General features: G+C 35.6%; 1 protein-coding gene across 5 annotated transcripts in view; it reads left to right on the forward strand.

Annotated features, from left to right (window-relative positions):
- Positions 1–21,140, forward strand: part of TAPT1 (transmembrane anterior posterior transformation 1) — a 38,951-nt gene extending 17,811 nt beyond the window's left edge. For all 5 annotated transcript variants that reach the window (XM_040557176.1, XM_040557177.1, XM_040557178.1 and 2 more), the window contains 11 exons: positions 843–1,005; positions 4,745–4,880; positions 5,498–5,595; positions 5,752–5,821; positions 7,485–7,565; positions 8,117–8,226; positions 9,786–9,845; positions 11,077–11,145; positions 12,471–12,547; positions 16,144–16,304; positions 19,020–21,140. In XM_040557176.1, coding sequence (XP_040413110.1) covers positions 843–1,005; positions 4,745–4,880; positions 5,498–5,595; positions 5,752–5,821; positions 7,485–7,565; positions 8,117–8,226; positions 9,786–9,845; positions 11,077–11,145; positions 12,471–12,547; positions 16,144–16,304; positions 19,020–19,249 — 1,255 coding nt within the window. In that variant the 3' untranslated portion in view covers positions 19,250–21,140. The remainder of the gene's footprint in view (positions 1–842; positions 1,006–4,744; positions 4,881–5,497; positions 5,596–5,751; positions 5,822–7,484; positions 7,566–8,116; positions 8,227–9,785; positions 9,846–11,076; positions 11,146–12,470; positions 12,548–16,143; positions 16,305–19,019) is intronic.
- The last annotated feature ends 637 nt before the right edge of the window (positions 21,141–21,777 follow it).

The following is a 21,777-nucleotide window of genomic DNA, read 5'->3' on the forward strand; positions in this document are numbered from 1 at the left end:
CAACAGTCTTTCAGTGTGTGTCTTAAAAAGACTTAGATTTAACAGAAGTTATAGCTCTGTATGTTGATACATAATTGTTAAACAACCCTTTGATTTAATTCAAAGATTTTAAATGCTTTGCATCTTATTAGTACTAAGCTAACTAAATAGACAAGTATATACGTATTACCTTGCAACTTCATTATGCTTATGGCTGGTATTGTGGCAGTTGAGGTAAAACTGTATTCTTCCTGGAGTTCTAGGTTATAGGATAAAATTGTGTGATGATTAGTCTAGACTTCAGGGAGACTTGTGTGACTGTAAATAAGAAAACGTCTGCATTGGTTCAGCCTCAAGCTCTGATATAAAATTGTGCTGAGACTGCTGCAGACCTTAGGGCTAAAAGAAGGTATGGAATTGCAATTAGGATCTGTTCTTTAGCATCTGGATCATTATGTTGAAATTGAAGATGACTGCTTCATTTCTTTCTCTTTTGGTTATAGCAAATGCAGTTTCTGTAACTGAGGAAGTCAAAATGATAAGTAGAATTGGCTGGAAAAGGGGAGGTAGATGAAAAGTTAAAGGGCATGCATGGAGAATGTTCTTAACAAGTGAGATCTTACCCAACAAATACGATATTCTAACTAAATGGACGTGGCAGATAAGAGGATCCTGTTCAGGAGTGTGATGCTTGTCATGGTGATGGTGTTAAGTGTTGGAGTGGGGGGCTGGCGAAGGATTAATAAACTACATTGAAATGCATCCTTGCTGAATAGCTTCAGTAAATTCATACTGACTTCATAACATTTATATTTTGTGGGGATGTGACACTTAGTGGAACTTCTTGCCCTTTTGTATTTCAGTGATAGACGTTTGCTGCAACCTGCTCAGGTGTGTGACATGCTCAAAGGAGTGATACTGGTCATCTGTTACTTCATGATGCACTATGTTGACTACTCTATGATGTATCATCTGATAAGGGGACAGTCTGTCATAAAGCTCTACATCATCTATAACATGCTTGAGGTAAGAATTTTGGCATCGGAATATCAAGCATGTTGTTTTCAGAATGTTTAAAAAATACATTGTTGTTACAATATTTGTTCTTAGAATTTGGCACGTCTCATTCTCATAAACATGCACACCTATTGAGCCTAAATGTAGTGAAACAGCCAAGATCATGAAAATAAACTTTGTAGATACTAGTTTCTGTAGCTTACTAATCAATTTAGTTAAATGAAAATTGAGAACTCAGAATGGAAGAACTGAAATGCAAGAATGAACGAGTTTATGAGCTTACTAATATAAGCAAAAACTATTGATTTGAAATACTTTTAAGATCCCAAGAGAGACCAGGGATGAAGGAAGGAGGAAGACGTGAAATCTGACTTTTATTTCTTCATTACAGAAATACAGCTTTCATTATATGCAAGGACTCCTGTTACAGCTTAACCTATCCTGAGTCCTTGCTGGCAGACAAAATCTTGAATACATTTTAGTAAGTTGAATGAATATAGAGAATCAAGAAAAGAAAATTCTGTTTTGAAAGGATAAAATAAGCATAAAGAGAAACCATGGGGAAAAAAATATTCCTGTTTTGATACTAATGTAAAGCATGAGAATTTTAACTGTACTTCTGCCATCAGTGATTCACTAAGTAAATAATGATTTTATAGCTATAATCTTATCTCCAACCTGCATATATAGGACATACTAGTGATACAACCTTGTTTTGAAAGGTTTTTCACAGCTTTGTACACAAGTTACTCCACTAGGGTTCTGAGATCTCTGAATAGCCTGTTTATCTTTGAACATCTGTTGTACCTTCATTTGAAGACTACTTAAATGGGCTATGCTTTGTGGAAAAAATCTGTATATTTTGTCTGAAAACATTTGTTCTCTCCTCAAAGTATTATGTAAGGAACACTCTTCGTTATCCCAAGTCAACTAAATGTCTCAGAAGCCACTTCAGTTGCTTATTCATAGGGTTTTTTCCTTTTTATTTTAGAATTGATGAAAGTCATATAAAAATAGGAACTTGATGCCGATTTTGTATCTGTGTTGGGAATATTCATCCATATATGTAGTACCCTAACCTGTGAGAGATTATCATGACTATCACTTAATAGTCTTTGAGAAGACTTTCAGTCTCTTAATACCAAAAAAGTACAGCACCATGTGCTTACCATGTAATTTGAAAAGAGACTGAAGAGTTTGCTGTGAGTTGGAACCATGTGCTGTGCCCTTTTGAATGATGAGCTGGGTTTCTTTGCTATTTTGACAGAACCCAGAGTGTGTCTCAAGAAGTGGTACCTGAGTTTCCTTTCCCTAACTGAGGGGCAGAAGATGGAAATGTTACAATGCATAGTTACTATAGGTATTAGAAAACTTACTTAGAAGTGTGAAGTTGGAAATCACGTCTAATTACCACGGTGTCTCAGGAAACCTGATATGTCAAAACAAAGGACATATTTTTAAAGGGGCTTTTTTTACAGCAATAAGTTGCAGCCATAGAATTGGCAAAAAATGGCATAGAATCCCACTGAAAGACCTCATAGATTGTCAGCTTTAACAGGTTGTTCATTCACTTGCTTAGACTACTTCAGTGAATTTCATTACAAGTCTACTACTTACACAAGAAATGAGATTTTTAGCAGCTGTTAAATATGCATTTTTAAAGCAATAAACTTTACATTTTTCACAAGTTTTCAAAATAGAAAAATCTCTTTAATTTAATCGCTGAGCTACAGAGATGTTTACAATGTACTAATGTTTTCGGCTGTTAGCATGTCCTGAGAACACTGTCACGGACGGATATGAGGGATGCAACATCTTCAAATTATGTGCTGAATGCTCCAAGTAGCCAGCCTAAGGGGAGCGTTCAGCACAATTGGCTTAAATGGCACTTTTCTTTTTTAGATTCAGACCCACCGGCTCCTGCTCCTTGTGAAGCCCCAGTGTGCGTTATGCTGGTGACACCGCTCACCACGGAATTCGGCTGGAGCCTGGAGCCGGCATGTAGGGTTTAGGTAAGTCACATTCGGAAGAGCAGACAACAATATTGTGTGGTGGGTTTTAATTCTTTTATCATACTAGATAAGAAACAGGACTTGCGTAAATAAAAAGGAAATCAAAGCCGCCATTTTATTTATTAAACCCCTCACAATATTGTTGACAAACTTACCAAACTCTAAGCATTCTGTGGCAGGAATTACTACAATAGGTGTACTTACTCAGTGGGTTGTCACAACGAGCAGGAGCCAAACAAGGCAGACCACTTTAATTTACAAAATTTACAAGCCGAAAACAATGCCATTGTAAATATCTCTCAAACTGATGTTTTTTTGAACTTTGGATTTACGATAATGCATCAGCTCATGATTCATTTTGTTTTCATAAGTGATGATTAAAGAGTAACATTCAAGTTAATTAAAAGATTAAGTTAAAAGTTGAAAGATTAAAGTAGAGCTTGCTTGAGACACCCAGTAAATTGTTTTTATTCAGCCTTCATATTTCAGGAAATTTGAATGTTGGCTCAAATAAGTTAAAACATATTATTTGTATCCCTTTAGAATACTTACCTTTAGAACTCTGTTAATCAACAAAGTTGGGAAAATATGAGATCTGTTTACTGATGTTGTCTTTAGAATTTATTTTCTAGTTAACGGGGTGTGGTTCAATATTTGCAGTCAGTTCTGTATTGCTGCTTGCTGTTTTAATATGCCCAAAGTTGTCATCTTTCAGAAAGACAGTAAGAAACATCAGTTTTATTTAAGTAGAGGTAATCGGTTTTCATACTTAACTGTTTCATTTTGATTGGGTTAGTAAGCAGTAAAAAATACTTTCTATTTTAGCCAGACACGTGACTTGTAATACTGAATTTAATTTTTAAAGTGATTTTTTTCTGGATCTATGTGCAGCTCAGTTTAAAAATTATTGAACTTGAGTATATAGGCAGAAAAAAAGCATTTCTTTGTAATAATTTTCACTTTTCTGTGCTTGCTAGTTCGGAAGTGTTGAACTGGTGTAATTCCTTGTGACCCTTCTTGCTGTGTTACTGAATTACAAGCTCAGTTTTCTGTCCATATTTTTTCTACCTTTAGAATTACTGCTAAGTTTTTTCCTATGTACATATATTCTTTTAGTTAAATTTCAGATGTTTGCAGGTATTTTTTTCTGTTTTTTAAATATCTGCTTTTGGCAGAATTTCCAGCCCCTCTATATCTTTTATTGTTGCTACAGTATTTTTAACTTTGATTTTTGCTTTATCCATAGATTTGTATTGAGTATGTACCTCATTCCAAGCTGTAAGAAAACAATACAGCCAAATCTAACTTAAGTCTTTTTTGTACTTGTGAGCTGATATTTCCTGTCATGCATTCAAAATTCATTTTTTTTCCCGTTAAGTCACAGAGTCAGGGGAAAAAACATTATCAATGGTTTGATGCAACAGACATACTGTTTTATTAAAGGCTGAAGTTTGAACTGTACTTGAATGTCTTCCAAGGAAGCATCTAAGATAAATACTATATGGTTTCATATTGTAAATACTGTTGAAAAGGGGAAAATAAATTTGAAAGATAAAATAAGCTGCTGAATATACGAAAGGACCCATTTAACTGTGAAATTGAGAGTGGGATGATAGCAAAAAGAGTTGAAAACTCATGTGAAACGTTTTTTAGGTTGAGCTGTACTTACACTGGAATATTCAAGTGTCTTAGAGAAAAATATTGCTGGAAGGCAGTAAAAAGTTCTTCTTGTTTAGGTGGCTGATCGTTTGTTTTCTTCATTTGGACAAGATATTTTGGATGCTCTTTACTGGACAGCTACAGAACCGAAGGAAAGAAAAAGAGCCCATATAGGTGTGATTCCTCACTTCTTCATGGCAGTGCTGTATGTCTGTATCCTTTAAAAAAAAAAAACAACTTCATAACGGTATTTCATTTCAGTAGCAGACAGCTTTTTTAATACTCAGTGACTCAAAAACAGTAGCTGGGTACTTCGTGGAAAATTAGGTTACTGTTTTGTGATTGAGTATTTTGGGTCACAGGATCTTAAAGATAGTGGAATGTTAGAAACATAGTTGAAAACATTCCCTTGAAATAAAGGGAGAAATGCATGTGTGAAGTAACGTTACATTGAACTGATTAAAAAAAAAAAAAAGATCTGTAAAGAAATATATACATTGATTAATTAAGAATTCTTATACCTTCTCCCATTTCCTGTGAAATCTTTAGGCTGATGTTTTTTTTTTTCCCTTCAGGTAATATTACAGTTTCTCCTGTTTGATTGGGCTCTTTCAGGATGAGAAAGCATAATTACTTCATGCTTTAAAGCACTGTGTGTACACTACATAGATTTAAGTACTGTATTGCTGCAAACCTAGGTTGATGCATAGAAACTCTTTTGGTTGTTTAACTTTGGAAGTAAAATAAGAAATCCAGTTTTGATGCTGTTCAATGCTGTTTGTACAGAAAAATTATTTCCAAATATGCTTCCTTAACCCTGCTATCTACAGTCCTGCATGCCATTCTTATAATGGTTCAAGCAACAACCCTCAATGTGGCCTTCAACTCTCACAATAAATCATTGCTTACCATCATGATGTCCAATAATGTAAGTATGTAGCTTTGTTATACAGCTACCCTAAATTTTTCAGCATCCTTCATTTTAGTGTAGCACACTGTTAATTTTCAGATTATTTGTTTGTCTGATTTGCTTGCACCAGTTTGTTTTCAATAGAAACTAAATAACTGCTTTTAAAAATTGCAGTTCGTTGAAATAAAAGGAAGTGTTTTCAAGAAGTTTGAGAAGAACAATCTTTTTCAAATGTCAAATAGCGGTATGTATGGCTGTGCTAATCGGGGAAAATGTGAAATAAGAGGCTGATCTTGTTTATTCAATATTAGTGTGAAAACAGCTTTAATTTGATGAATGTGATCATTCTGACTTGAATTCTTGATCGCCCATACTGTCTCAATAGGACAAAAATGTGATTCTATTTCTAAGAACGCTATTTTTCCTTAAATAGCTAGCTTTTATTTGAGGTGCTAAAACAAATTTAGCACACAGCCAATAGGGTTATTACATAAAAAATGCAAATTTATATTGTGCATATGATCTGTTCAAAAGTATTTATACAAATAGAGAAACAGAATATATTTTTTCATTCCAACTCCTAGATTTTTCAGACAAGAGAACCCAACTGTAGTATATAAAAAACAAACAGAAAAGTTGCAGTTTATTTGCAAATGCAGTTTTCATTTTTTTCAAGACGTCAGGCTTGCTTCAGATTTTGAAATCTGACTGCTGATTTGTTTATCTCATTCATCTGCAAATTGCAATGATGATAAATGCAAGTGTTAAATTGTTTTGTGATCCTTTAAATGAAAGACTATTTACACAAACTTAACTATATCACAAAGCAGAAAAAATAACACTAAATTTAAATCTTCCTCTTGAAAGTTCTTTAAAGCCAAAAAATACTCTTACTGGCAGGATATGACAAGAAGTTTATCCTATGCTAATATGTATTTTTATTCCACTTCTTAAATACTTACATTTTTTTAATTAAAAATATTTAACTTTACAGTGAAAATATCTAAAAGTGATGTTGATTACTAAAATACTGGCAGAAAAGTTTTCTTAAGCTTTCATTAAATCAGTATTCAGTGAAAATAACTGAAAAGTCTTGTCAAGAAACGTCTTCAGACTTAGCAATTTGTGGTGCTGTTACGCTTCAAATGTTATCCTATTATTCAATAATGCAGTTGCAGGAAGGTTTTTTAATATATGAAAAAATGTGCTTACTGAAGCAATCTGCATGGATCGTTTCTGGAAATCGGGTACAGAAGTAGAAAATCTCCCTGCCTGGTCTGGGAGGTCAAGTCATAGGACTCCACCCCAGGTCTGACGGCTTCTTCATTCTTACAGTTCGGATGACTGAGCTGATGTATCCAGCTCTTCCCTTCTAATGCAGCAATATAAAAGCCTAGGAAGAAATCTTCTAAATAAGGTGTAGTAGTTGGCTTGAAGCTTTTTTTGTACTACAGGACCCAGTATATAGTAATTTTCATATCCAAGATCTGTAGAAAGTGAAATTTGCCTTGCTAATTAACTTGAAATGACAGGTGTCTTGTCTCTGTTCTTGCACCAGGAGGTGCTGTTTCTTTTTGGATCCCACAAGAAAGGCAGGAACTTTATCAAGAAAGATAACTATTTTATTAACATACTGGAAAAGGTGATAGCAAGTTATGAAATCTTTTGTTCATTCTGATGGTGGGAACCCCAATTTGATGCAGCATTGGGTGGGTGCTGCAGAGATCCTATCTGTGGTGAAGTTCCCAGCATCTCTCCCCCCCCCCCCCGTCAAACCTGATCAAATTTCTTGTGAAAGAGATTGTATAATTCAAGACATAGTAAATGATAGACAAATGCTCACTCATTCTGTGGTTTTATGTGGGTAAATATTTGGTTGGAGTTGACATCTTTTTTTTCCTAACTAGATATAAAAGAGAGGTTCACCAATTATGTGCTGCTACTAATTGTATGTCTAAGAAATATGGAACAGTTCTCATGGAATCCAGGTAAGTAAACCGATAGAAAAATAAAATAGAAAATGGTAAATTCCTGTGTGTTAAGTAACAGTAACTGTAAACATCTCAATTCATAATTTAATATTGATTATACTTAGGATTTTTAACACAGTATTGAACAAATATTGGGTAAAAAGTTAGGCTTCACATTAATAAAAATGTTTAAACTTTAATAACGTTGGGCGAGTCTAGGTCTGTGTGGTGTGTTTCGCTTCAGTGTTAGTGGCCTACCTAAATTTTACCTTAAGCACCTAAGAGGTTACAGCTACAGGCACTTGGTCAGTTCCTTACATATACTTAACACCTACTATCCAGTATTTGCAAAGACTGTGTTCCTGGTCAAGATAAGCCTTTATGATGTCAAGGCTTTTGAATCTGATCTTATTTGTGGTGTTAATTGTATAGTACTGTTGAGTGGGGAGGTAAAGTTACAGATGCTGCTTTGGACACTTGAGGATTTTTGACTGTTGAACAAAAGATCTTGTCATTTTGTATACTGGAGTCAAATTGAATGGTCTAACTTGTTTCTTCCCAACCTTCAGATCATCTTTGGGTGTTATTCCCAGATGTTTGCATGGTGGTTGCTTCAGAAATTGCAGTGGATATCGTGAAACATGCCTTTATAACAAAATTCAATGACATCACAGCAGATGTAGGTATCTTGTTTAGAATGCTAAATGCTATTTTAAGTTGTAGTTTATTCTGCTATTTTTTAAATATTAAAATCCTGTTTCAGTACAGAAAATGCAACAATTGGTTATTTTCATGTATAAGATAAGCTTTTTCAAATTGTGGTAACTTCCTGATACAATACATTTCTGAGGATCTTTATAACGTGCAACAAACCTCTGCTCCTAAATTGGTGGTTCCAGATCTGTGAGTTATTGAAAGTATTGTGTTAACAGTTCACAAAATAACCACAATTCACATAACTGGCAGATAATTTTGTCATGTGATCTCTAGATAAATTGAAAGAAGTTTGTTTTACATTCTCGACAAAGCTTGTACGTCTTATTTAAAAAAAAAAAGTTATAATTCAGGCCCTGGGGGGAAGAAAAACAGATCTTGAGGCTTCTGAATCTCTATTCTTGAATGCATGTTAAAGGTGGAATCTGAAATCAGGAGCACTCTTCTACTGTCTCTGCAGCACAAATATGAAGTAGTTTATCCATCAGTTTTCCACTCCTTTTTCATAGACCATATGTTATGCAGTCCTTCTTTTAAAGTAGTAGGTGAGGTCATTATTTGTGTAGTGTGGCATGATACACTGGCCATTTGTCTTGTGCACTGTGTGAATTCAAATGCACTTGATAAATTTGTGAAGAGATGAGTTAGTGTTTTTTCGCTATTAAAACCACTTTTCAGGAAATGAGGTCAAAATGTGGAAGTGCTATCACTTCCACCATCTCTAGTAACTACATTGTGTGGTGTAGAAACAAGTTGAATAATGTACTTAATAAGCTCCCTTATGCCAGAGGCATTTATGCATGCCCTACTTTCATTTAGAGTACAGGAAAGAGAAATAATGAAGTCATGGTAGCCGAAGATGTGTGCTGAAACAGTTTGGGGTGTGGAGGGTAGCAGGTGATAATTTTGTGAAGTTCATCTAACAAACCTTGTTGTTTTTTTTTTTTTTGCATGAAGTTACAATGACGTGGGGGTGCTAGGTGAAACTTTTCAGAAGTTTTGAGCACCTCCTATGCAAGTTGCCCTTCCAGGCAACTTCCCCTTATTTTTCTGTATTAATGGGCAGAGCTGTTTGAAAAAGAAAGAGAAAAGCGTTCTTCATCTTCCTGATAAAATTTTCTTTTTTCATGGGATCACTTGCTTAGTGTGTAAGCTTGCTCGTTTGTTTAATTTGATCCCAATACTATACTTCATATGTTTAAAACAAATGATAACTCTTAGGGAGAAAAGTAAATGTGATTTTTCTTACTGTGTGGTGTTGATTATCTTCAAATTCCGTAAAAGCTTTACAATCTCATTCAATTCCGAAAGCATTGCAGTCTTATTTGTTGTAGGTATGTATAAGTTATTACAGAAATACAGACTCATCTGAAGGGTGTAGCTGAACCTCAGGAAAACTGGGCTTGACTCCTTCAGTCTGTACATAAGTGTTTATAATATTTTTAGAGAAATTGTATTAATTCAGTTGCTTCTGTAGTGTGTTAACACGTTAATCATGCATCCAATGTGCTGGATTTTTTCCAGGTCTACAGTGAGTACAGAGCCAGTCTTGCGTTTGACCTTGTTAGCAGTCGACAGAAAAATGTAAGCCTGAAAACAAAGGCATTTTCTTGTATTAACTAATATAATTGTTATAGTGGCATATTGGAACAAATACTTAAGAAGTACTTACAGAATAATTTCATTCCTACAACACTGAAATTGTGCTCTGCCTTGTTTAATAAGAGTTAACAGGAATATCTCCTTGTAATTTACTTTATTTTTATCTGGTTGTTTGGGTCAGTTCAGACTTTATTTAACACATTGTTGAGAAGTCTCTTCCAAATACAGTCAGTGGAGGGTTGTAACAACTTCGACATTTTGGAGATATATGGGAAAGTAAGCAAACTTAGAAAGGTATTGAGATACTTTTAAAAGACTGTTCTTTTGGTGCTGTTTTAACTGCTAGATCAAAATACAATATTCCATAGCTAGTGTATGGATATCTGTACCATGCATGTTACTTCTGTGGCATGGGTATTTACAGAACACAGACTGCTTGTGTTTTCTATGAGAACTGTTTTTTGGTGTGCTATTTACAGCATAGCTCTCGTGAATGAGTCTCTAACTGTTCATGAGCACTCTAGATGGGTGCTCTGTTAATTAACTTTATTACTTACAACAATTCAGGTAGTTTTCTTGGGTATGTTCAATAGCTATTGCTAGGGAATGTATTGATTATACCTAATAAAGAAATTACCTTCAGTTACCACATACCTGTGTGATGCTACCTAACTTCAGCATGGTTTTCAATAATCTATGAATGTTGTCGTGCAGAGTAGCTGTGTTTTAGGAGTACAAATGTAAACACATTTTTTTGCAATGGTTTTAAGACTCTTATCTTAGGCTAATTATAGATGGTTTTAGAATGATTTAGAATTGATAGTGTGATAATTGCATTTTTATTCCTGTTGTGGGTTTTTCTGTGTAATACTAGAGGATCAAAGTCAAATTAGTACAAAGATGTCCCTAAGCTCAAAACAATCTACAGATGAAATATAGCATGTTTGGATTCAGTGTCCTAATTGCTCTTGATAAAGAGACTTACATTATACTCCAGTTGCTCTTGATTTGGAGTACTGAAGCTAATCTTACCAGTCACAATAGTATTACTTTTTTTTGTCAGTGAGTGCACTTGCATTTCAAAATATGAATTTCCTTTATACCACTATAGTGTTTTTAGCACAGATCAGTCCTTATGTAGACGAAGTGCTAAGCTAAAATAAGCTCATTTCTTTGCATAAATAGTTCTATTCTTCCTCTATTTTTTTTCTAGGCATATACAGATTATAGTGATTCAGTTTCCAGAAGAATGGGTTTTATTCCTCTTCCACTGGCTGTTTTAGTAAGTGATACTACGAGGTTGAGTTAGTATTCAGTGTAATGTATATCACATACTAATTACGACTTCACAAATGAGTTAGTGTTTATTAGCCTTTCATAGGAAGTTTAATATATACTAATTTTATAGAATTCATGGGCACTTGGATTGTTGCAATGGAATTAAACTACATCTGTGCTTACTAAACATTTATTCCTTTTGGCAAGTATCCTGTTCGTTCATTCAGAATAGTCAAAGCAGCTGGTTGCCAGAAGGCTAGCAGTAATGTGCTGGGTTTTTTAGGTTCTTGTAGGAGTCCTTGTGGTTGTCCTTGTAATGGCTAAATGGCTGAATTTTCTTCTGTATATGGGCACTGTGCTTCTAAGATTTCTTGAATGTATGATTCTGAAATAGTTGACCCTGTTACATTGGCATGCTGCTATAAAACGAATCACATTATTGGAATTGTGTCCATATGCTATCTGTTCTGAATTAACTACTACAGAACGTTGTCTGTAAATAGCTGCTGTGACGTTCCCCATCCCCACACACAGACAAGCAGTAGTTATCATAGCACTGGGAATGTGTACTCACTTTGCAAACAAAGATGCTAATATATAATTGCCCTGGAAGACTGTCAGTGTGAATTAACTTTTAATTGTAATGGATGGGGGAGAAATACTATTGACAGGCTTTGCCTAGTTTGTATTCCAGAATTTTTAATAAAGAAAAGCTATGACTATAATCATTTCTTTCACTAAATAAAAGCACATCCAGTGAGAACTGGATTGAAATATCTTTTTCTAGTTAATTGTGTTCTTAGATGTTATCCTTGATACTAAGAGATTTTAACACAAACTAAAGAGTTTTGCTATGTTGGAGCCCTAGCTGTGAAATACTGAAGTAAAATCAGATTTCAGGATCTTCTGTCACTGCAACTTGGGATTCATCTATCTAGTCCACAAGACAATTTTGTATTCAAAATGTTTTGTGTAGTGTGAAACGCTATGATTCTGTCTTACCACATTGGCATTTCTTGACTGTTAATTCAGCTTCTAGCCCTTGACTTTTGGAGAGGTTTTTAGGTTTGTTATTTTATGTAACAATTAGGGTTGAGGTAAACATTGATAGAATATAGTTTTGGCAAAGTTTTAACTAGATACTGGTATAGTATTTATTCAAACCAAAATCTTGAGTACTCAGCACTGTCAAGGGGAATGTTAAATTACTACTAAGATAACTGTTTCTACTTTTGTCTTGTATTTATCCAATATAAAAGGTCTGTAGAATATTTGATTAATAATTATGTACTGTATGGTATAACCGTTTAACTTTTATCCTTAAAACAGCTCATCAGAGTCGTAACAAGCTCGATAAAAGTACAAGGAGTCTTAGCTTATCTTTGTGTTGTGCTGTTTTACTGTGGGTAAGTAAACGCACACAAAATATTTACCATTATGTGATCAGATATGAAAAAAGCTTCTGTTGATACATCAGGATATGCATGTAAACACCACTTATATTGAATAGAATTAAATGTAAAATGCTTCTGTTTATAAACTGAATTTGAAAAAGCTTGGATTGGTCCCTGTATTGGGGGATTATAGCCTTCAATAAGTAACTGAAGTAGTGAAAATAATTTCTGGAAAGGTAACGGAAAGAATTTATGACAACAGACAAATGCCATCCCTTTGCATAAAGGGAGAAATTTTAATTTGAAGCAGTGAAAAACCCTTGAAAAGAACAAAAGAGGCAATATGCACAGCGGTAGCCAACAAGATCAGTGCTCTGAGCAGATCATGAATTCTGTCTTGCCCATGGCAGGGGGGGAGGGGGTTGGAATTAGATGATTCTTAAGGTCCCTTCCAACCTAAACCAGTCTATAATTCTCTGGTAGTTAAAAGCATGTTTGTTGTTGTTGTTTTTTAACGAAAGAATATACATAAATGCAAGATGAGAGACCCACCTTTCAAAGAAGGGCGGGGTTAGTAAGTAATATTAGCTAACAAAAAATGGTGACAGGAAAGAATATTCCTAACAGAAATGACCTGCAAGTATCCCCTTTCTGCCACATCAGCTTACACTTGTGTTATCCTTAATTTCTTACCAGCCTGAGATGAGATGCATTTAGTTGTGCTTTAAATCCAATCTAGTTTGCCCATCTTGAGGGACGTGCTGTAGACTATATGGTGATGAGTGTTTTCTAGGAAAGTTGCACACTGAACTGTGTGAGCATTTGTCGTCTCAGAGTACTGATTGATGTTAGAACAATCAATTCCTCCTAAAATTGACCATAAAGGATTAAGTGGTTCAAATAGCTGCAGCACAAAGAAACTTTGGATATCCTTTATCCATATGGTAATTCAGCATGGCTCTTCAGGTTTGCCCATAGCATGGAGGGAATATCTGTTCCAGAGTTCCACCTAGTTGTGATTGCAGCTGAAGGCATCGAAGCTTGGATAGTGGAAGAATTTTTAGATCTGGGGCAGAAGTTCTTCAGGGATGCTGGAAGAGAGGAGTTTGCCGTTTTACGGTAATTTAGGAGAAGAATGAGGTCATTACCCATTTGTTTTATGTGACTCTTAGATCTGCAAAAAAGGTAGTGATCAGCATAGAGACTCTTTAATGCAGGATAGCTAGGACTTTAAGCTATTGTAAATAGGCCAAATGTGAAACTGTTAGCTGTATTCCTCTGCGTCACACTTGGAGTTTTTCCCCAGAGTGTGACACGTTCCCTTTGAAGCCAGCCCTTTATAATTGAAAGCACTAGCCCCTGACCATCACATTCATGCTGTGGTAGACCAAGCTCAGCACCTTCATACTGCTCAGTGTTGTGGTTTTCTTCTCCATATATGTAATTCTTCCCTACATCTACCATTCTGCTGCAGCGGTTATGGAATTTTCTCAGTCTCTGTGGCTTGGAGGATGGAGGGCAGGAAGAAGTAACGTGATTAACATGCCGGATAAAACACTGCTCTTTGAAGGCATAGTTGCTAGTCTATGGGGAAGCTGTAGTGTGCAGTCAAGGACAAGCACATTTGCTGGAATAGGGGAGAGTTGTAGAATGGGGAAGAGGCAACAATGAGGGCTTTCTTTAGAGCTTTGGACCAAAAAGATTTTCTTGGGCTGTGTTCAAGCCTGCAGTTTGAAAGTTAAAACTTCTAGGTTACAAGAATAATAAAATTTGTAATTTTTCCTTATTGAAAAGTGAGAACAAATTCTAGCTTCTGTCATGATCTCAGGTTTGGAGCTAACTCACCTCTTGCATCTTCTGAGTAATTAGAGTTGTGAACATAAATTTCAGTTTTGCATCAGGTTAGTGTAGTATAGGTCTGTGAGAAACTCTGTGATCAAATCTGAAACAGTTAGCTTGGCAAAGGATTGAGACTACAATGCAGAGGATGTTGTTTTGTGTTGGTGTTTAACAACTGTAAGTCTCTAAGTTACCGCATTACAGAGTCTTGTCCAGCATAGGAAACTTGAGTTTTATTTTTCGAGGACTTTGAATAGTTTTAGACTTCCTTGGTGGTTAGAACTTTGAGCCTGGGGTGGACTGGCAGGAAGGAAGGAAAGAGAATTGCTAGAAACTCTTGCATAATTTTCCAGGAGAACCTGAAACGTTGAAATGCTGATTTATGGCTTTCTCAATTTCTGATGTTATTAAATTAGACTTAGGTCATGCTTTCATTCTGAGACAGTAGGTGTTTACAGTATGTATTGCATTAAAAAAATATGTAGGAAAAACTTCTTAACATCTTTTTTCAACTCTTAGAAACAAAGTCAGTCCCAATAACCTAATAAAATTGTAGAGTCATGGCTTTTAACTTTTATAAAATAATCTCTGTGGTTGCTTGGATACTAAAATGTACTTCTGGATGATGAAGGTAGTCTGGTATGCTCTGCTTCGTTCTTCCATTTCTCTAAATTTCTTCTAAAAATAAATGTATTACATAAAATTTCCTTTAAAATGGGATGTATTTTGTTTTTCTATTTGACGAGTTGTGATTACATTAATGCAGTCAGAGATAGTGAAGTTGCTGCTCAGGTGTCCTTGGGGGCCACTGTGATTCAGCAGTCAGACTGCTCCGTGGATTTTAATTTCCGAATGGTCACTTATCCTCAGGTCTTCATTTTAGTCTGTTAGCAATGTCCAAAATAAACAGGTTTTCAGAGAGTGGAGAGTAAAGCGCATCTGCATTTGATTTGCTTTTATTACGTAGGTTGATTTATGTAGAGAATATTTATAATTGATCCTACAGGGAATAGATGGCTACTTCATTGTTACTCTGCTGCTGCTTTCACCTCTGGAGTGGATGCTGGCCTGCATGTCGTGCAATACCGCTAACGGAACTTAGATTTTACAAAGCTTATTTGAACTGTAAATCTAAAAGCACTTGATGGTAGATGAGACTCCCTGTTCTTCAGAGACAACAGGTGCAAGGGACTTCACTGATTTGCTGAAGTTTGTGCTGCAAGTTAGTGAAAACAGAAAAGGAATCTGCCATCAACTGCATTGTACTGCAATGATACTGCAGTGCTCCCGCTTGGTTTTGTTGAATTTAATGGACTGTCTGTTGAGATACCTAAAAGGACTTTGTTTGATTAGTCTGTAATTTATGGAAGCTGTATGTGTGTTCTTAGGTTTCAAAGTCCACTACTAATCCTCGTCTGAGTACGCTTAAGGCTACAGATTTAACAGTAATGCACTTAATTTGGAGTTGCTCTGTTGAGGGCCCTCTTTAATTCTTTGATTAAATATTTGATGTATTAAATGACTGCGTAACTGTCCTTGTCATTTCGTTAAACTTGGTGTTTTCCTCTAGATGCCTTCTGGGGAGGGTGGGGGAAGGGTTTTAAGTGCTGAACCTGAAACAAATTGTTAATAAAAGGAAATTACTTTTTGCTATTGAAGGGTTTTAATTTCTTAGCTAATTGTTCCAAGACAGCAGTAATCATATGCAATTGTTTTAATATTAATACTTGGTAATGCAAATATGTAAATAAATCCTTTTATTTATGCAGGTTAATATCCCTAAAAGTTCTTAACAGTATTGTCTTGCTGGGGAAATCGTGTCAATATGTAAAGGAGGCGAAAATGGAGGAGAAATTATTCAATCCTGTCCCAACTGCCACCCCAGGGAAGTCAGCTGGCAAACCGCAAAGCATGTTTAAATCTACCCATGGTAAGTCTGTCTCACTCTATTTTCAGCTGTAATAAAATTGCTTTCAGACTAAATTTAATATTAAACCAGATGTATGACATTGGTTACTACACAGTAGCCCTGTTGCTAGACCTTAATTGTACAGTATCACAGTTGTGAATACAAGTCAGTAAATAGAATTTATTGCTTTTAGTTCATGTATTGTCTTGCAATAAATAATAGATACTCTTAAATACTCTTCTGTACACTTCTATAAATGAAAAATGCTCCCTCTCCTCTCCAGTGAAATCCCACCCCGGTATATGGAGGTGATAGAAATGTCAATACTGCACAAGTAAATATTGACACATCATCTCTGGTAGTGGTGAAGTTTAAATAAGGAAGCCTTTCATCCATTTGTTATGGAAATTAATGTAAACATGGCACAAAATAGGCATAATTATTTATAATTGAAATGAACACGTGAATGAAAAAGCTTTATGAAATCTAAATAGGAATTTCAGCTTGTCTCTACCTACTTTGTTTCAAGTCTGTGCAGTGTGGCTACCTTGTATAGGTGCTCAGCATTAATGGTTAATGTTTAATTGGACTGGGGCATTATATGATATTCCTGTGACGAGTTATAAAAGGAAACAGAAACCTTCATTGTTTCAGTCAGCTGAGTTGGATTGTATATCTTTCAATAGTTGTGAATAGTTGTAGAAATAGTTGTAGAACTTCCGAAGTTCAATAAGAGCCCTAGACAACTTAACAGTGAGGCTTTTGTGTTCACTCTGTTGCTTGCCAAAGCCTTGAACAGCTTGAAATGTAAGGTGCTTATTAGTTGTCAGTGTCTTGCCAGCAGTAGTAGAGTTAAGAATCTGCCAGTGTTAGTCGTAAATCCCTGCTTCTCAGCTGTGTCAAATCACATCAGGCTGAAATATGGTGCAGATGTTTATTTTTAAATAGCTTAAATTCATGGAGTTGCTTTAGTTTCATTATGAAAGAGTGTAATATGAATTGGTCTGAATGCCTTTTGTGTTCCACTAGAGAACTAACTCTATCATATTGATGCTAATGTTTTAATTAAATATTCTAGTACTACACTTGCTTAAAAGGTTTAATAAGCCATACTTAGACTGACCCTTAAACTTACAGTAAATAAACCCTGAAGACTATTTTTAGCTAAAGCAGCAGCAGTTTCACCGTCGGCATACACTGCATTTTCCTAAAAATGGAAAATTTGTAATTAAAAAGTGGCAAGCCAAAATCTCTTGCTGATTTTATTCAGAATATTCTTAACTTCCGTTAATGATGAGGAAGCTCAATTTTCAACAGTTTGTCAGGTTTTTATACCTTCTCACATCTCTGTATGTAATAGAAACCTCAATTACATGAAAGAATGATTTCACCTTCCCTGGCTTTTAAGTGTCTATATTATTATTACTGGGCTCTGCAATATTCATTGATCCCTGTGCCTCACTTAACAAGTTTTTTCTGTACAAACTCTCTACTCATCTCTTACTAGAATGAGAGTAAAGGAATTAATCTGGTCTGCTTTCTATCAGCTTATAATGTAAGTCAACTTATTTTCTTCACAAGAATTCCTACCTCTTCCACAGAAACAGTATAAAATTTTGAAGGATGAAATTTTGTATTTTCTCATGAAGAATGGAGGTTCTAGTTACTGGTAATCATTTGTAGCCTGATCAGTTTTCTGTGGAAGTTGCTTGATTAGCAAAATGCTTACTTACCTTTCTAGAAAAACTCTACAGTTAAAATTATTTTCTTCCTTTTTTGATGCAGGTTTAGTACCTTTGACTTGTATAATACTGTGAGGAGTAATCCGTTTACCTTCAAATGGAGCCTATACAGAAGAAAGTTTTTTGTAGTAATTATTTGGAGTGAATAATTTGTGTAGTGCTGCCATTCTGTCAAATACTGTTTCCTTGAATCATTCTGTAAAACTCTCGACATTAGTCAGATTTCTTCAGGTTCTTTAGAAACAATAATTAGTTTTTAAGAGGAGTGAGTAAATAAGAAAATTTGTTTTCCTTGATAATTGCCTGTGCATTTTAATGTATTTTTAAAATGCTTTAACAAAATGTGGAAACAATACATCGATGTTGCTCATTAATACCTCATTTGTTATTGGAACTTTTTGGAGCCAATGTTCAGTTCCACTGAAGAAAGAGGATCCAGTACTATTAAAGTGCGTAGCACTGCGTGAGCCATTTATTAGCCATCCCTAGAGAAACGAGGTTTGCTGTACGTATGTAGAGGATTAAGCACATCTAACTCCTTTACAGAAATTCCTTTGATTTCAGTAGAAAATACTTATGTGACTCACACAGGGACTATCAAATATTTTCTTGTCTAAGCCAACAAAAATGGACTCTACAGAAGAATGCGGAGTCCAACTTCAGGCTACTTGTTACAACACAAAAGGATTCAGTAAAACAACTACTTATGCTCTTACTATTTATCTGAACTAATTTAGAATTCTTTTTTTTATCCTTGACCAAATCAGAAAAGTAGAATGACTAAAAAGGATGTTGTATCTTAAAACTAAAGAGGTAGTGGCTTGGTAGTTACTCATGTTACCTGGCTTCCACAAAGCATTCTTCTGTTGCTTCTGCTGCTTCGATGCATTGCACTTTTTCAGGACAGCTTTGGCAGAATCTACATGTTAAGAATGCATCAGGATGTCTGTGTTAAATTCATGATTATCTTTGTAACTGTCTCCTCTTCCAACAGGAATTTCCACAGATGAAAATCGATCTACATCAGTTACCAATCAACCCGTGCATCAGAAAGACAATACGCCGTCTTTACTTGTAACAAGCAATTCCGATCAATTTCTGACAACTCCTGAGGGAGAAGAAAAAGATATAAGCCAAGACAGTTCAGAATTGAAACACAGGTCTTCAAAGAAAGACTTGTTGGAGATAGACAGGTTCACTATTTGTGGAAACAGAATTGACTAAGATCTTTTTAATCAATGTGCTAAGGATACTGAGCTGTTGGGACAGCAGATGCTACCAGAATGGACAGTTGCCAAAAAGGCGCACAAATATTTATTTAAAAACTTAAATTATTAATGGCAAAAATATTAATTTCTTTCTACAAGTAACTTGGCTTGGTATCTGGTCAGGTCAAGTAAGCAATCTTTAACTTGCCTCTTGGAAAATGTGGTGGATCGTGAGTCTCTAGCCTGGTGGCAGAGCTGCAGTATCACTTTTCTGGAAAATAGACTGGGAAAAAAGCATAATCCTGTTCTGCATTATGAAACCACGCTTCCAGAACATACTACTTTTAAGAAGGTTCCTCCAGTGTAAGGATATTCCTGGAAATGTATGACAACATGACAGGAAGCTTGCCTTTCGAGTTACCTTGTTTTATTAAACATCTGCAAAGAGATCTCAAAACTTGTGCTTATTTCAACAAACACATAAAGCATTGGTACATAAAACAGCAAGTCAGGCTAGTTACTCTTGTCAACAGAAAAATCTTTTCAAAATGTATCTGAACTAATCAGAATACAAAAATGCCTCTAAATGAAATATTTACTGCATACTATTTTATCTAAATACCAAACACCAAGGAAAGATCACAAAATACAGTGAAGGTCCTGCCTAACTGGGCAGATAAGAAACATATCATTCATTGTGTTCAGCTGTGTGTCCTGCAAGGCAGATTATTTATAAAATAATTTTATAAAGCTGAGGATTTTTTCTTGTTGTATGAAAAAGTAAGAGGGGTACATCTATATGTCGAGGAAAGGCAGTGTGAATTGCAGCAAGCAGAAGTGTTGCGTTGGAACTGTATGTATGGCATTAATGTAACAGAGAGGAATAATACACTGCATTTTGGGATTTCACTCTGGCAAGAATGACATCTGTGTATTAGCTTGCCAGAGAACATGCCTGTAAAAGCTCTTACTGACAATCAAATCAGAATTATCCATTTCAGTTGATTGGTTTTAGCCAAACGTAAGTAGATGCGCTATATCTATAAAGTGCATTTAAGCATTACAATGCATCTTACTTCTTTCTGGTGTGAGCAGCAGTTGGGGGAGAATTGATGGAAGATGGTTTGGAGTCCTGAAGCTGAGAACGAAATAAATTTCAGATCAAAACTGAGGCCTCAAAAGAGACCCTTCAGTTGATGATAAATTCTTTATGTATTGTTGTGAAAACACAGCATTAACTTCTAATGCCTTTCAGATATTTAAGTAAGCACCAGTTTCACTTCCTAAGGAAAAGCATCATACCAGTGCTTCAGTGCTGAACAAATGATGCAAAATTTACTTTTTTTTTTACAGTTTGTCAGAGAGAGAAAGCTGGAGTTCATTTGGTTTACGGATATAAAATGTGAGTTTAATGTATGTGTTAATCCCTGAAACTTGCAGGACTGTGCTAGTTTAGCAATTGGAGCCAATTGCACGGAATTATGACGTATCCGAGCAGACTCGGTAATGAGGTAGCTTTGCCATACGGGTTGGTGTGGTCTGCTCTGGTGGGAACTTCTTGCTGCAGTCTGTCAGCCTCTCCTCTCCCAGTGAGGGGGGCTGGAGTAATGGCCAAAATCTGTGGTTACCGTTCAGGGATGAGAGTAAAGGAGGAGGATTTGTGCTGGGGAAACATCTGAAATTCTTTAAAATTTGATGTATTTTCTACTAATTGGAGATGTTCACACATTGAAATTCAGATTATCTGTCAATTTGGTGTGTCTTATTTTTGAATTAATTAGCAGTTGCTAAAGGAAGCTTGGAATTGCTTTCATTTTTTTCTGTTGAATGTCATTCTGTATCAATTTTATAAGTGCATCTTGTGTGAAACTCAATAAAATTCAATTTTGTAATATTTGTTTAAAAAAGTACAGTGTCAACACTTCTTTGTTACTATGGGAGCCTTCGTTGCCTTGTTTTTACAGTTTAATTGTGGTAACTGGATTCAAAGCAGTATAGATGGCTTTTGGTACAGCAGTTACGTCTCCATTTGTTGTGTAAGCTTAACACTGATTTTGTTCACTTACGGAGCAAAATACCTCAAAGGAATACTTGAGCAGGGGCATTGCAAATGCAACGTTTTCTGTTAAACTCTGAAAGTCTGGTGGGGGCCCAACTGGGCATGAAATTTCATTGTTTTCTCTTGCTCCAAGCGCTCTAACTGTTCTCGCGTTCTCACTTGTGATCAACAGGGACCCCTTGAATATCTAGCTGAACGTTTTTAATGGAAGGCTGCAGCTTCACCTCTGACCCTGGCTGGTCCTCTCAGAACTGAAGGGGGCTTGTTGGGGAGAGTGGGGGAAGCAAAACACCAAGACCAAGTTTCTAGCCTGTAGATACAGTTCATCATTTCTTCAGCTGTTCTTGTAAAGCTCCATCTTAACAGGGAAATAAGAGCATCAGAGGTTAAGCAGTGAATAAATGGAGTTCTCCAATTCATAAATTCCTCCACAATTAAAGTCTGGACAGTTCTGATGCAAGCAGTGATACTTCAGCAAAAGTCAC

The sequence above is a fragment of the Cygnus olor genome, chromosome 4 (assembly GCF_009769625.2).
Source record: "Cygnus olor isolate bCygOlo1 chromosome 4, bCygOlo1.pri.v2, whole genome shotgun sequence".
NCBI classification, from domain to species: Eukaryota; Metazoa; Chordata; class Aves; order Anseriformes; family Anatidae; genus Cygnus; species Cygnus olor.